Below are 16843 nucleotides of genomic sequence, written 5' to 3' on the forward strand. Positions count from 1 at the left end.
TAGATTCAATGTTAGCAATAGTGGAGACCATAGGCCCCTAGGTCAATCTCAGAGTCTCACACATTGTCGAGAAGCTATAGTTGTTAAGCATGACACTGGGAAAAAAACTGAGTCCTAGGGGAGGACCTCCTAGGAGGTATTTGCAGTAGAGGAAACTTCTCGCTGCAGAATCGAGAAAAAAACTCGAAGGCTCCCTCTACACTGCTTCGGATGCGCCTGCAGGTGTGTAACACTGAAAGCAACATGGTGGTAAGGGGTCTTTCTTTTAATCTAGCCCCGAAAATATCTATCCCACAAGAAGTAGTCAAACTCTTAACATTGGAATGCTAGTAAGGCATTGTGATCACTAGGCTAAACATTGTATAGGACTGCTAATAACTCTACTAGGGTTCTAAAAGTGGAATGTAAACATTTGCACAAGAATTATATATTGTGTGGATATTTTTAACAAGGCACAATAAAATAGGTACTCTGTCCGATCACAAAAGCATGCTGTTTTGGGTATGGCTACAGTTCTCAAAATACAACATTGACAAAAAATATATATATGGAAGAACAAAAAACTTGTGGAAGACAAATATATGAGAAATGTTAAAATGCTGAAAAATATGTGATCTTGCAAGCCAAAATGAGTTCAACACATTTGTGCCAACTTAAGTGTAATTTCAGTAAGTTTTTTTTTCGGGGAAAAGAAGCCTTTTTCAGACTATTTATCTTTAATAGAAGCTTGAAGAAAAGTATAAGACGTATAGGTCAAGACATTTATGTTGCACACCAAACGTTTGGAAATCTCAACTCTAAATTTAGAAGTCAGAAATCCATTCAGTATATTCCACTAGATAATGTGACCAAATCTGGTGAGTGTTAACTCCACAAAGATTTTGCGACTACCTTATCTTCTCCCCTAATTGATTGTGTGTAAAGTGTATATTTTTTTAGACTATGAAAGAGGCAGCAGTACTGATATTTATATATTTTTTATTTGCGGATCCAAACATAAAACTGCACTCACTACAAGAAAATCTACTTTAGTTTTTTTTTGAATGGACAAAAAATCTACTCTATCGGTTAAAAAAAACATAGGAATGTATATGTGACATATCCTAGTACAAGAATCTAAACAAGAGTCTATTCAAATTCGTTGTAGTAAGATATATTTTATTGTACTAAGATATGTTATATCCAGTGCTAGATTTGTTTTTTATGGGACGGGCACGAGTATCGTCCCATGAAAAAACAAATCCTAGCTCCGATCTAATTACTTGGTTACTAGAAGTCTCATGACATCTTAGTAAAAATTTACATATATCGTTACCGCGTCAGCGATCAACCTGGTCAAAAAGAGGTTCGAACATACTATGGTTCATTCAAAAAGATCATACACCACTGCCAAGTTTAAAGATCGGTCATATATTTCTCTTTGCAAAATATGAAACTGGACAGCAAAAGACTAATACAGGGTAGAAAAGACTATAGGATAATCTGAACTTCGAAGATACTAAAAGATAAGTAATGATGTGGTTTCTTATTGTAGCTTCTCTATAGCAAATAACTATACTACAATAAAGAACCAGAGAGAGAGAGAGTACTTTGCATGCATAGCTCGCATTGCCAGTACGTTCTAATCACATTCAGCTATAATGTATTTAAGTTTAAACCATGTTGGTTTTTAAAAAGTGTATAAGCCACTATTAAGCCATAATGTACTTCCAATTTAGACCATGTTTGGTTTTCAGAAAGTGTATAAGCCACTTTTAAAGATAAAAATAGTTGAAACAACACGCCATTTTCTCAACAGCTGATACTGTTCCACACTTTCATAGTACGGGCCCATTAAGAATTAGCATAGTAACACAAAAATGTACATATTTTCAAAGACAACAAGTCTACAACATAACTAAAAGAATACATAAAAGTCACTGGAAACCCACTCAGTGCCCCTCACCCCCTAAATCAAACAACACACAACACACAAGAAATAAACCCGATGTCTCCAAACGAGCATATCTAAGTCTCTACATGATCAGCCACACGATGATCAACAAACAAACAATGTAACTAAAATTGAAAGAATTGAATTGAAAAAAAAAAACTAGTGGGAGAGAGGGAAGCAGTTCAGGAAGGCATGTCAGACTATGAACAAAGAAAACTAAACGGACGGAGCAATTTGTTGACATGTAGGTCTATAATTAGAATGTGCTGTTGCTTTCACCTGCAGATATTGAACTACCCTCAGACTTCACCACTACCTCTGCCTCATTTTTCACAGCCACTGGTCCTTTGCCAATGTCCAGCCCTTCGAGCCGCCCAAGCGAGTCTTGCTGCATCATATCAGAGAGGGAATTTGGGTGGGATAGCATCTGGTGGCTAGGGACACTTGGATGAGGTTGTTGGAATTGATGTGGCAGCTGCTGAACGCCTGCATGGTGCTGAACTGCGTGTTGGTCAGATAGCTGGAAGAAGGAAGGGCTGTACGGGACCTGCTGCATTCCTGTATTATACGCATCATTTGACTTTGCCATCTCACCCGTAGCAATCTTAAGCCTCTCCACTTCCTGCTTCAGTGCATCGTTGAGAGCTGCGAAACAATATGGTATTTCTATTAGCAGGAAAAACAACACGTATCCTAATCTATGCTGTGTTTCAGATGTTCACAAGTTGTTCAAAATGTCAATACTAATAGCTTGAGAAATCTCAATATTCCTTACATGACAGAGCTTTATCCTCTAAAATGATGAATCAGTTTTCAGTATAAGTTTATGTTCAGCAATAGAGCATGGCACTTACCAGCAGTGCAAAATTTTAGCTAGTTCCATTGTGAAGTAATGCAGAAAGATTTCTATTGAAGCTAAAAGGTAACTAAGTGTTGGAGCTCTCACAAATGATTAGATTTACCAAAGTAAACAATGGAAAGGATTGAGATCGCATGATAAAACTTGCATTAAAAAACGACGATAACACAATGTCTTACATACAAGAAATAGCAAATGTTGATAAGATATCTTCTAAAAGTATGCAGCCAGCCTACAGCAACGAGCTACCTTTCAACACAAGTTTATTGGAAATAACGAAAATCAAGAGTTGAGATGTACGGGTAGAGTGCTCACCATCACGCAGCTGAGCCTGTTGCTCCATGGCTTGCAATCTAATCTTGAGCTCAGCATTTTCTGCAGAAAGTCCGGTTGTGTCTCTCTGCCCAGAAAAACAAAACGTCTTAAAAGGATATTCACAGCTTTTAATACAAAAATATGGGCATGATCACAAACTTTGAATACTGGTCAACAGTGAACAGAGTAAAAAAAAAATACAGTGTTACTAGAACCTAATAGTCCTGGTCAATAGAGAGCATACATTTTCATTGTTAGGTACCACCATTCAGCTCAACAAATTATTGGCTAACCATATAGAATATATTTGGATGAGAATTCGACCTTTCCACAACATGTGCTATAGCCAATATGAGCATAAAGCTAGTCACATAATCCTATCATGTGTTATACTCCCTCCGTTTCACAATGTAAGTCATTCTAGCATTTCCCACATTCATATTGATGGTAATGAATCTAGATGGATATATGTCTAGATCCATTAACATCAATATGAATATGGGAAATGCTAGAATGACTTACATTGTGAAACGGAGGAAGTAGTTATCATGGCATATGCATCAGTTCAAATAAATTGTTCTACTAATGGATGATCCACTTAATTGTAAAGAAGTTGCAGTTTGGTTAGCACATGTACTAGTAAGTGGCACAACTGCCTGTTCAATACAGTTCAAAAGGCACATTTACTATGCACATTATTGTTTTTGCACTGATGAACTAAACATAGTAGTAGTACTGCAACCCATGAGACAAACAAATGGATAAAAGGTACCTGAAATAGTGTCAGTTGTGCTGACAGTGTGGTAGCCTCAGTTTGAAGAGTTTGAACTTTCCGCTCTAACTCTGTTATATATCGAGCCTTCCTTTCCTTTGATCGGGCTGCAGACTGTCTGTTTGCTAGAATTCTGCACCAAAGCAAGCTCAGAAATTTTACATTTACTCATGAGCTGCAGAAAGCTGATACAATGCACTTGCTAAAAATGATTTAGTTAACATTATAAAGTTCAAATGGTTAATTAAATCGAGGAGAGCTGTCTTTGAATATAATGATTATTACTACATAAGTTGTAGAGCTATGCACAGAAGTTTGCTCTTATAGTACCAGTTGCATATATGACCGTACACCATGAACCTGTGCGTTAACAGTCTTGATTGTAGTACAGCATTTTGATTAAAAGACCACTACATGGTGATTCTCTAATGGAAAAAAATATCTCTGTTATTTTCAAATAGAAAAACATATTTAAGAAAGTGGACCATGCTAAGTTCACTGCATATATGGCCCTTAGGTATGAAATAAAGAAGGCCTTGAGAAAAGGGGGAAAGAGTATCAGAAGAGTGCATGCTTAAGAAACACAAAAGCAAAGTGCTTCCCACTACTGCCCCGTTCGCCTTGCGCTCACAGCTTATTTAAAGACTAAACAAAGTGATGCAGTTTTTTGTTCTAAGACAAACCACAAAATAGAACAGTGTTGACATTGCAACCATGTTGTCATTGAATAAGTAAAATTATTATATGCAGTTTCATCACATATAGAAGCATATTTTGTTATAAAATACTGTTGAAGAGAGAAGAGAATGTGGGGCCAAATGAGGAAAGGTTTTACTAAGTGACATGAATTAAACCCTATATAATGAATATACGCAGTTAAATACTGTATAACTTCCCCGCAAAAAAAAATATTGTATAACTTGGTTGCAGCACAATAGTTTGATAAAAGAAACAGTTTTGGGTAGAGAATTTATAGCTAATAAGTGTTGCATAGTAAATATAAAATTATTGCACATAACGAACATATGTCGTTCGCTCCAAGGCCTTCTTATTTTGGAACAAAACAACATGGATTGGCTTTTTGGTCCAAGAAAGCAACTTGCCAAACAAGAAATTGGCATTTCAACCACCTGTATGAGTGCTTACGTTCCAAAAAGAAGCCCGCGTAAGCGAGGAAGGCGAGACCTTCAGGACATCCAATTCAGTTGGTCAGGTTGCTGCAGTCCTATCGTACAAGCTGCCTTTCACTATCCATAGAGATTCCAGACCACTAGCACCATATATTGGGCCTCAATAGACTATGAAATGATTTGTTTCTGTTAACATTTATTTTTCTACCACCTTTCTTTGCTTGCAAAATCTAATGCTATATCTAGACAATAAAGTCTCACTAATTCAAGAGTAAACACAATAAATGTATATATATATATATATATATATATATATATATATATATATATTTCGTTGGTTGGTCATCAAAAGCAAGAGGTACCAATAATCCTACCAACCAGCAAATCAAGTCTAAGATAGCATGAGAATCCGAAGGGTGTCGTCACCTTTTGGCGCGCTTGGGGTCGATGGCGGCGAGCTCGGCCAGCTGCTCGGAGGACATGGCCTTCTTAGCCTCCATAACCTCGGAGAACACGCCTCCTGCTCCGTCTTGCTGCTTCCCAAGGCCAGGGCCGGGGCCACCCGCACCGGCCCCGAAGGCGAAGCCGTCGAAGGAGGCGCTGTGGCGGTGCTTGGTGGGGCGGGGAGGGGAGGAGGTCTCGGCGGCGCGGTCGCGGTCGGCGCCGGCGATCTTCTCCATGTCCATGAAGGTGGAGAAGAGGTCGTCCTCGGAGCCGATCTCGTCGAAGCCCCCGCCGTCCGCGCCGCCCCCGAGGCCCAGGTCGTCCGGGAAGCGGAAGGCCACCTCAGATCTGGCGCGCCGGTGGTGCGGCGGAGGCGGCGGCGGCGGCGGCGTGGGCCCGGCGCCGCCGCCGCCGCCGCCGCAGCTAGGGATGGGCGGGAGCGGGCAGGGGAGGTTGAGGTTGGGGTTGGGGCTCCGCCCCGGGGAGGGCTGATCGCCGGGCTTGGGCGGCATCGCCATTGCTTCCTTCTACCTGTGAGAAGAGAACCACACACACCACACCACAGTGGTTGAAGAGAAGAGGAGGAGAGTGAGGGGGGTGGCGTGGCGTGTGTGCGAGTGTGCGCGTGTGGGGCTTGCTTGCTCGCCTCGGTCGCCTTGGTTTTGAGACGCCACGCCAGTGCGGGATCTGGTATTCCTTCCTTGGTTGCTTGCTTCCGGCTATGGTGGTGAAGCATGTGATGTGGAATGTGACTGCCATGCAACATGCATTGGGCTGGCTGGTTGGCTTCTCGGTGCAGGCTTGTTTTTTTGACGGAATAAGTTCATCTGAGGTCCCTTAACTTGTCAACGAATCTGATTTTCGTCCCTCAATCGAAAAACCAGACACAATGGGTCCCTCAACTACTAAAACCGGTGTAGATAGGATCCCTCGGCTGTTTTGAGAGCGGTTTTAGCTGACGTGACGTTTACGTGGCTATTTTGACTCGGTCTTCATCTGACGTGGCATTGACGTGGCGTCTACGTGGCTATTTTGACTCGGTCTTCATCTGACATGGCATTGACGTGGCGCTCACGTGGCAATTCGATCCGGAAAAACAATTAAAACTATGGGACCCACATGTCAGTTTCTCATACAAATTAATAAAAAATTGTGGGGCCAACGTGGGCCCCACATGTCATCATCACCCATCCTCTTCTTCCTCCTCTCTGCGCCATCTCCTGCCGTCTTCATCTCTCTCCCCCATCTCTCTCTATCGCCGGCGGAGATAAGGCGCGGCCTCTTCCATGGGCGGCGGCGGGCGAGCTCCCGTTTCCCCACCTGCTTCCCCGCCGCCGCCGCCGAATACGACGACGCCGATGGCGACGGGTTTGAGGATGCCACCGGTGCAGCGATTGGGTGTCAGCTGCGCGGGAGCAGGGCGGCGGCGGCGCGCGGGGCCCCAGGGCGCAAGCGGCCGTGACTGGCGGCGGAGGCACGCGGGAGCAGGGCGTCGGCAGCGCGCGGGGCCACAGGGCGCAAGCGGCGGCGGCGTCGAGGAGGGCGTCGGCGCGCGGGGCCATAGGGTGGAAGCGGCGCCGTGGAGGAGGGCATCGTCGGCGTTGGGCCTTCTCCGTGGCGGCGAGGATCTCCTCCGTCTTCGCCGCGCGCCTTGTCTTGAGCCCAGGGGCAAATGGCTCGGTATGGCGAGGTGTGGCCCTCTGCCCCTACCCCCTACCCCCTTCTCGTACTCCTCCGGACAGAGCATGGCGGCAGGCAGAAGTAGCAAGTCAGCAGGTTGGAGCAGCCAAGGGGCGCCGGTCGCCGGTCGCCGGGGTCCTGGGAGCAGCTGCGGGGTGCGGTCTGTAGCACAGTAGCAGCCGCCAAGCGGCAACCGTCAAGGCGGCAAGGGCAGGTGGAGGCGCAGAGGGGCGCCGCCGCCGGGATCCAGTCCCGGGTGCAGAGCTGCGGCATCCGTGCCACAACGTACAAGGAGGAGCGCGGCGCGGTCACTGCATTCCAGAGCAGGATGATGCCGCCGCCGTGGCCGACGAGGGAGAGGCGGAGTTCGGGGATGTCGACGACGTGTGCGGCGTATCCGCCGACCAGCCGCTCGTGGATGACATGTGGGGCCCACGTGGGGCCCACTATTTTTTATTATTTTGTGTGGAACTGACATGTGGGTCCCATAGGGTTTTATTATTTTCTGGATCGAATTGCCACGTAAGCGCCATGTCAGATGAAGACCGAGTCAAAATAGCCACGTAAGCGCCACGTCAGCCAAAACCACCGAGGGACCTCATGAGGGAACCATCATTGTGTCTGGTTTTTTTGGTTGAGGGACGAAAATCGGATTCGTTGACAAGTTAAGGGACCTAAGATGAACTTATTCCTTTTGTGACCGATTTTGGGCTGATGTTGTGTGGGCTTTTTGGTAGCCTCTAAGCCGTTTCATGACTTCATTCACCTCATCTCCAAGATCATCTTCGGCCCGGCATTCACCTTTCTCAACTTATCATTTCTCGTTTTTAGTAAACTAGTTTCCCAAGTTTTCCCAAATTGCTAAACGGTGGTATGTTTTTTAAAAAAATTATAGAAAAATTATTTTGAAATGTCATATTTATGTATTTTTAAGTTTATTTAAGCTAATGCTTAATTAATCGTGCACGAATAGACCGTTCCGTTTTACATATAGGAGACAGAGTTCTCAACCTTCACCTCTGAACATAGCTTTTTTCAAAACCTTTAGATTTTCCAAACCATCTAAATTCTTGTCTATATTTTAGGAATATGTAGTTATGCAATTCTAGAAAAATAAACGATAAGTTAGAAGTTGGGACTTGGGAAGCCTAGTTTATCTAAATTCTTATCAGTCGTTTGTCAGAGTGAGCAGCTGATTCTACGAATATGAAGTTATACATTTTTTTTAAAAAAAATGAACGGTAAGTCAGAAAGCGGAAACCCAGCTTTTCTAAATTTACATCAGACGTTTCTCAGAGTTAAGCAGAAGCTCCAATAAACAGGACCTAAGTTTCGAGAACTGTAGAGCCATTTGGGTTTTAGAGCTGCAAATCAGGTGAGTTATTACTGGATGTCTTGGCTTTGGATACATACAACAACTAGCTGCCCACCGAGGTATGAGCAAATAAGGTGAGCCTCGTGGTTAAAAATTACAAGGTACAGTCAGTATCATACAGCCTTCTACACGTGTGTTTACACAAGAAAGCAAGTGAAGGACTACAAGAACACAATGAAACCCTATGAGATTCTCAACATCAAAACTCACCAGCTGCTGTTCCTGTAAAAAAACGGGGAAGCCGATAAGATGCACACACAACAAATTCAATACCCATCCTGCCATCCACACACTCAACACGGTCAGCCTCAAGCTCAAGCTAAAGCAGCAGCAGAGTCACCGGCAGCCTTGTCCGGCTGGTTATCTCCAGCCTCGTCGACGGCCATGCTCTCCGGCTGCTCTGCCGTCGCCACACGCCCGCCGTCGTTGTTGGACGTCCGCTCTTCCCTCTCCACCAGAGCCGGCTGCGGAACCGTGGCTGCACCTGTACATGTGCTGGAGCTCCCTTGCTCCCCAGCCAAGCTCGTCAGGCCGTTCTGCTTCATGTAGTTCTCCAGTGGCCTGTTGGCCACCTCCAGGAGGCTGACCATGCTCACCCGAGGCTGCCCGCCATGCCGCTCCTCGTCTCGGACGGCAGTAGGGTGGAAGTTCAGGTCTATGTGGCCCTTGTTGATGTCAACCTTGTCGAACATGGTCACATCTCCGTCTCGGGTAGTGTCAACCGTCTGTGGGGATCTTGACAGGCTGCTTCCCTCAGGCTCATCTCTGTTCATCCAAGCGATCTTCTTGCTCGCCTCGGCCTCCTCTCGCTCCGACTGCCGTTGCTTCTTCCTCATCATCAGTGTCTTGAAGCGACGCCTAACGGTCATGCAGACATTGCAGGTGCAAGCTGGGTTGTGCTTCGGGCCCTTCCCGCTAGGTGGCTGGATACACACTATGCAGGTGCAGCCAGGGCGATGCCGGGGGTGCTTTGTGGTTGTCGCAACAGAAGGGGAACCTTGGTTCCCGACATCACCATAGACTGCGGCAGTGGCAAAGGCATCAAGGCTGACCGCATCCATTTCGGGGATGTTCTGCTTAAAACCAAAGCTGTTCCTTCGCCTCCTCATATCTGTGGTAATATTCAAGTTATTGATTTTTCTTTTTTTTTTTACAAGTTTGTCACCAGAAATGATGCAGTATGTGCTACCCAGTCCCTATATACTTGTTATCAATTTCAATTGTGATAAGAGATGCCTATTATACCAGACTATCCATGTTTTATTTGCCCACTATCATGCTATATGCTATATGCAGGTTCTTTTTTCCTAGAATGATGTAACATGTCCTGAAATGCACGAAATTCCTTTTAAATAAAGTCAGAGCCTCCAAATGTCCATTATGGCATGCCCAGAGCATCTTGCTATCAAGGCGTGCATATGAAAAGCATGGATACCTTCGTATTGCTGAAGAACAATGTGCAATTCTTTGGGGGTTAATTCTTCAGGTGCAGAGCAGGAACAGCTGCAAATATGTTGGAAATAATTTTAGTTAGCTAATCATGATGTACAATGAACAGTTCTATCAAATGACAAAAGTGTGGCTAGAATGTTTTTCCACAAACAGCATACCTTTTTGAGTCGATTGTGTTGTCAGCACATGTCCACTTGGATGCAACAATAACATTAAGTGGTAACCGGCGCCATTTTGAGCAATCATCACATTGAATCCATTGATCTTGTTCCCTAAAAAATACACAGTAAGGTATTGGCAAAAATTAGTCACTGGCACAGAGAATATTTGTATGGTGTCTATGCAGAGGGCAAACCCTTTAAAATGATATCAATACCATACAGCTCCAAGGCAATATCTATTGAAATCTAAACAATCGCTTAATATTTTTGTTGTTTTATTTCCACCACTTATGGTTTTCCTCATGATGAAAACTAGAGTACTAAACGGTATCTTCTGAATAAGGTTCTTACCCAGTAGAACGGATGGTAAAAATTGATCTCTTTGCAAACACAGGGGGTTCCTGCATATGTATAATATAGTTAGATTAAATTCAATCATTCCAAGGCCTCTCCTGAGGGCTGAGAAAAAAGAAGTCAGAATTTCATGTTTCCCACAAACGTGAATAATGAAATGGCCAGCAAACTTACATCATACTCTTCAATTTCGTAGTCCTCAATCATCACGACAGTAGGTTTTGCAGTTGGAGCAGGACGCAACAGCTCCTGAACCTCATCCCAGTAAAGCTTTAGTTCCCAGGCTTCTTCAGCATCCATTGAAAGCCTCCTGCTTTTGGAACCAATATTGCGGCCTCTCTTTAAAAACTGCAAAGACCCCTCATCTGGCCTGCTGCCGAATTTATCTGTCTTAAGCCAACTAACATCCCCGTCAGCTGAGTTCACATGATGATCGTATATAGAGCTTGTATGGAGATCTGCAGCCCCCTTTATTGACTGAAGAAATCCTGAATAACCACTTACTATTGCTAAATTCTCATTTGTACTAGAAAATAATGTATCCCCAAGAATGGAACCGTTGGCAATAGCTGAAATCTGTGAGTCCTGTACAGAAGTAACATAAAAACATTGATAAAGGAAGGGAAAAAGGAAAGTGAAACAAGCATTTGCAGGAAAATAAATTAGTAGGAAGAATGTTAGGAAAATCTAACTTACTGGCAAACTGACAGTGTTTGTGGCCTTCCGGAAGCCCATAACAAGTTTCCCTCCAGGTTCTATCCGACTAAAAGTCACTGAAAAGAAAACAAGAATCACCATTAAGTATGAAAACCTTCCCAGTGAGATCACATTTAATATGGAACAATTCTACTTAGCATGTTTAAATATATTACCACACAAAATTCCTATAACAAGTAAGATATGACCATGAAATATTAATCAGGCATTGAATTTTGACCTAGACGTGACAATTAAATGACTATGGGAGGACCCTATTTGTCCCTGTCAATTCCATGTGTAGGTCAATTTGTTCTTTCAAATTCTGTACACTCAATTTAGACATTTGTGAATACTTAAGGAGATTCCCCTATCAACTGGCAACTTTACTGCCATGAGTGCTTTCCCAAATAGTTTTGAAGTACTTTTGAACTATGTTAGATCCTTTGAAGGTATGCAATAGGAAAATCATTGCTTATATGTAATCAGGCATCAGTAATAAAATTGTAAAAAAAGAACAGGTGATATCATGTCCAAGGATTTGAGATTTAACCTGTATCACCAGCCTGTAATTGTAATGATTGTATGCATGGTGTAACCCCCTCCAAGACGTACATTCTGCTGTTGTTATTTGGCCAGAATCTGAACTGAAAATGCCATTCTTTGCCTTTTGCGTCTTGAATTGTCAAAGGACGACCTTCTGGCTGAGAAATTGGAGGGAAATATGCCTACAAAATGTATCTCGGCAACTCAGGATGACAGCAAACATGAAAAGAAATATGTTAAAATAGTTATGCTGAGAAGCAATTGTCCCCACTCCCAGTAGCTAGCAACCATTTTGCAAAGAATGTAAAGTAGCAGTGCTCTATTGCAAAATACTGTAACCATGAAAATATTTAAATAAATTATTTATATAAGATTATTGAGCATGTTGGGAACCAAAGAATGTCAAGTAGCATAACAATACTAACAAGTGTAACAATGGCCTAGGTCTCTGTTGATCAGGTATTCTATGTCAGTGTTTACGTGAAGTAGTAAAATTAGGTTCCACATCGGCTGTATTTCTTTCTAGTCCTAACTCTTGTGCATATACTACTATATAATATAGTCACATAGATCTTGTCAAAGCATAATAAAGGTTATTGTTTTTTGTAACATGTGGATGGGAGGGTGTTCCTGATCCTCATTTGTATCAAAGGATCTTTAAATAATAGGGAATATGATACAAAAACGATAAATCAGTAATGAGGTAACAACACTAAAATTTTATTAACAGGAGGCAGAACCACAAAAGGTTGTGAACAAAAAAATACCTCCGCACAGGCTTTTGGTAGAACAAGGCGCCCTATGCGGCCTGCATCACTGGCGCTTAGAACCTTCTCAAACAGGGGGACAATGGTGGAATTTGAACTTGAAGAGAAATATAGTTAAGGAAAACCAAAATAGCATCCAGATCAGAAATAGGTATGCACAATATGAAATAATTCGCCCTGATTGATCAGTTACAGAGATTGTATTATACGCAAAGTATGTTAGCTACTTATGCATAATATCACCAAGAAGTTGATAAATATAATAAGGATACTCTCCAGAAATTTGCTGTAGCTCTTGGTCTGTTATTCTAGGCCAATATCGAGGAAGTAATTGATTGCGGCCCCTACCTTCTGCAGGTGGCCTTGCAACACGAAGATGCGGAAGCATATCTTTCGTTGGATCAAAAACAGCACCTTCACCAACCCTTGGCGGTCTGGTCAGAAAATGACGAGCCCTTTGTGCATGCTGAAATGGAGATAATGCAGTGGTAAGCTCTCTTCCTTCAGGAAATCCTGTTGTTGGTGATAGCATAGGTCTTTCCACAGTTGAAGTAGCCTCCAACTTGTTTCCATTACTAGCAATTCCCAAGCTCATGTTGAGGCATGCCTCAGAAAGTGATTCACTTGTCGTGCTTTCTGTAGTTGGGTCTTTATTTTCATCTCTTCGAGACTCCAATGCACTTTGAGATCTAGTTAGGAAAGGTATCCTTCCCATGTCCCCGATACTAAGGGTAGGTAGTTCCCATTTAATCTGCCTCGCACCATTCTCTAGTTCTTTTTGCCTCAAAATATTACTGCTTTGCCCAGCTTCTACGTTTTTCACCATGAATGGAAGGTTGTTCTTAGCGATAATAGTAAGATCATCGTTTCTGGCATCGACCATAAGGGAGGATGTCTCCAGTGGTCTACCAGACAATAAATCATCGCTTTTGCCAAAAAGTCTCTGGTTATTTTGGGATGAAAAAAGCTTGGGGACGACTGGACTTGGAACCTACAAAAAAAAGGAACAATCAGATAATTTGGAAAAGAAATACAAATATGCAACAAACAAACTTACAGATTGAACTGCTGAATTTTTAATGCAAGTGACACATTGAACTCCACCGCTATCAAGTAGATCAAAGGAGTTCTTCGAAGCAATACATCCACAATGGAGACGCTGGAATAGTGAAGTTCTTTAGAGTTACTGTTGCAGAACAATCTAGCACCAAAAATGTGCATACATTTCACAGCATAGGTCACCATCTCACCTTCCCACAAAATGAGCAGTCCCTCCAGCCAGATTCTTTTTGGTGAAATATATCACAAAACACAAGCTGCTCATATGCCAACCTACATAAAGCATAAATGGCATAATCAAAATAGATAGATCAAGGAAATTGGACTTCAAATTGGTATAGGGGATTAAAGTAACCTCCTTTTCAGAAGAAAACACTCTTTAACCTTATGTTGTTCAACTAAGCATATGTTTTTCTCCATCACCAAAAATCAATTGTAAGAAAAATCAGGTTGCATAACTACACCAATTTCACAATACATCTATTTTTTACCAAGCAGCAATTTTGACAACTCATAGAGCTTTGGCAAACAAATTCCCCCCTTTTTACACCAAAGCGCAGGAAACGTCATCCGGGACAGCAATCCAGTTACAAGTCACCACAAATATAATTTTAATTGTGAGAAGCTCATGTGCAGCAAGTAACTGAACGATCATCGAAATCCCAGTTGAGCATGATGTCCACTCAATTAACTGCTAGCTAATCGCACAACGAGCCATCAAGTCAACCTTCCAAAGTTTCACCGGATTTTCCACTTTCCAAAAATTCTACACGCGCAACACTGTTGCTTCTACCCCGGCACAGTTTCCTCATAAATCAACTAATTTGGGCGCCAATACGAGATCACCACAAATGGTAATGGTAAAAATCACATCAAACAAGCAATAAACACAAGTTGTAGCCGTTGGAAAAACAAATAAATTTAGGGAGAAAAAGAGGGGAAATCATCGAGACGATATACAGGAAACAACCAAAAAAAAAAGAGCACAGCAGCTAATTCATGCAGCCAGCCATTTCAGCCGCGGCGCGTGGACCACCATGGGCGCGCACAGCAAGCTAGCGCGGAGGAGGAGGAACCGAGAGAGGAAGAGGCGGAGGCGTACCCGCACTTGTCGCAGAGCACGGCGAAGCCACCGGATCGCAGCGGCCAGCCCTTCCTCCACTCCCCTCCCGCCGGGGACGGGGCCGGGGCCCCGCACGCGGCGTTCATGCACCTCTTCGCCGCCACCAACGCCGCCGCCGCCGCAGCCATCCCCGCCATGGCCACTCCGATCAATAGAAGAAGAAAAAGAAAAGCTCACCGCATCACCCCACCCACACAGCTCGAGCCTAGTAGAGAGCAGTAAAGATCGAGGCTAGAGGATGATGCGGTGGGTAGGGGAAGCGTAGTTTTCCGGTGGATGTGGAGATGGCACCAAACCAAAACGATCGATCGCTGGCGACTCGGGTGCGGATGCGGGGAAGAAAAGGAAAACCAACCAGATGGGGGGAGCAAGAAGAGGAGACTGAAGAATTACTCCTGCTGCTGATGCTGCGGCAGCCAAGGCGCAGTAAATACTTCAGTAAGGTATTCGGTTCACCCTGTGCTGTACTACTGTAGTAGTACAAACTACGGAGGAGGGGACGATGTGACTGAAATTTTCATGATTTTCCACATAAATATTACACTCCATAGCAGCAAGTTTAATAGTATAGCTAACTAAAAGTTCTAAATCATCTTAATTTAATAGATAATTTATCACTAAATATATACTGCTATACTATTAATATTTAGTCACATTGTTATACACACATTACGTTTTAAAATTCGTCTCTCTCCTTTTATCTACTCGATATGTATTTATAACTAGCTCTATTATACCTGCTATAAGGTAAAGATTGGGAGCAAAGTGAGGAAGCTTTTCTCTCTCTTTTTTGTTTCATAAAAAAAAGGAGATATTTAAGGATTGCACAGTTGCACGCACGCACGACATGCTCTGCTGGTTTAATTAATTTTTCTCTCTTGGGCCGGGTCCTATGCTGCGGTGGCAGGGGAGAGACGGGGGGGTGTGGTGTTGTGTTCGCGTTGCGCGTCTCCACGACTTTGCACGCAGGTCAGGTGTCTGCAGTGCAGGTGCAGTACTTGGCTGTCGATCTGCCCTCTCTGGTCTCTGGATGGGGGTGAACTCAGTCTGTGTCCGCAAATGCCAATCCACCATCCCAGTTGTTACAGCGACACCTGCGTTACTGTATAAACAACGGGATCCTCTCTGTCTCTGCGTCCTGGTTCAAGTCACCGCTATACAGTTTCAATGCAGAAAATTTGCGAGAGGATACACATGCTGAACAGAGTTGAATTTTTCACTGGAATTTGTAGTACTGCTAGTATATTCTCTGGGATGAAAACAGAGGAAATGATTCGCTGCCGCTGCGTCGTCTGCATGCATGTCGAACGGGGGCAGCAGCAGCAAAAAAATCGATCGATCGCTGCACGAGCACGAGCCGAATTGAATGCACAAGGAATGCCACTACCACGACCACGACCAATCCCCACTACTAGTACTAGAACTACTACTAGGAGAGGCACTGTTGCAGTCCAGCCTTGAATACCGTCGCCAACCCAGGCGGCCACCGCGCGCGCTGCATGTCCGGCGGCCAAATCTCCCATGAAACGTCGCCGTCGGTTCAGGTGGGAGCCCGCGCCGAGCCACACGTTACTCTGCTCTGCTCCACCCGGCGCGGCACACGCACGCACAACCACGCGCGCGGCGCACCTCACCTCGTAGCACGCACGCACGCACGCGAGCCCAAGCGCACGGTGTGTCGCGGTCGAGGCGGGGTGGTGGCGGAGGCGCCCGCGACGTGGACGCCGCAACCGCCCTCGTTTCTTTCCTCCTCCACTCCCACGTCGCGGCTTTCGCTGACGTGCGCGCGACCACGACCGGGAGAGAGCTCCCGTGCCGGCCCCGCGAGTCTCCATGCCATACGTGCCGCTGCCGTCATCAGCCCGATCGATAACATGTGGGTCCCGCGGGGGCGTGGGTGCGGGGTGGGGCCCACGGGTCAATGTCCCGGGACCGGTAAAGCCCAGGTAGAGTCCTACTCGAATCCCCCGTGAGCGTGAGAGAGGGAGAGAAAGAAACGACGCGAGCCCGAGGTTACGTGCACCCGGCAACGGTGGCCGTCACGACTATGACAGCTCGGGTTGTTGGGGCCCACGTGGAAGCGAGTGGACGGTGTTGGTGGGACGAGTGGAAACGAGGGGGGAGAAGGAATGATGAGGTAGTTGAATGAATGGAATGAGGGGAATAATATACTCCTA

The 16843-nt window shown here is 44.5% G+C and overlaps 2 protein-coding genes across 3 annotated transcripts; both read right to left on the bottom strand.

Annotated features, from left to right (window-relative positions):
• Positions 1-1602: 1602 nt before the first annotated feature.
• On the bottom strand, positions 1603-6103 carry LOC127778422 (transcription factor RF2b-like). The gene is made up of 4 exons (XM_052305021.1): positions 5436-6103; positions 3880-4012; positions 3108-3192; positions 1603-2578 (listed from the first exon to the last, which is right to left on the bottom strand). Exons 1-4 carry the CDS (start codon positions 5969-5971, stop codon positions 2190-2192), a joined length of 1143 nt encoding a protein of 380 aa, XP_052160981.1. The 5' UTR covers positions 5972-6103; the 3' UTR covers positions 1603-2189.
• Positions 6104-8543: 2440 nt separating this feature from the next.
• LOC127779424 (B3 domain-containing protein Os07g0679700) lies at positions 8544-15047 on the bottom strand. Of its 2 annotated transcripts, XM_052306196.1 has the most exons (13): positions 14646-15047; positions 13735-13816; positions 13542-13643; positions 12757-13475; positions 12485-12581; positions 11725-11899; positions 11172-11248; positions 10980-11060; positions 10650-10865; positions 10473-10522; positions 10119-10232; positions 9944-10011; positions 8544-9619 (listed from the first exon to the last, which is right to left on the bottom strand). In XM_052306196.1, the coding sequence occupies exons 1-13, from the start codon at positions 14801-14803 to the stop codon at positions 8823-8825; spliced, it is 2736 nt and encodes a 911-aa protein (XP_052162156.1). In that variant the 5' UTR covers positions 14804-15047; the 3' UTR covers positions 8544-8822. The 2 variants fall into 2 exon arrangements, with proteins under 2 accessions (XP_052162156.1, XP_052162155.1); XM_052306195.1 differs by having other exon boundaries at positions 10650-11060.
• Positions 15048-16843: the final 1796 nt, after the last annotated feature.

This window comes from Oryza glaberrima, chromosome 7 (genome assembly GCF_000147395.1).
Source record: "Oryza glaberrima chromosome 7, OglaRS2, whole genome shotgun sequence".
Classification (NCBI taxonomy): Eukaryota; Viridiplantae; Streptophyta; class Magnoliopsida; order Poales; family Poaceae; genus Oryza; species Oryza glaberrima.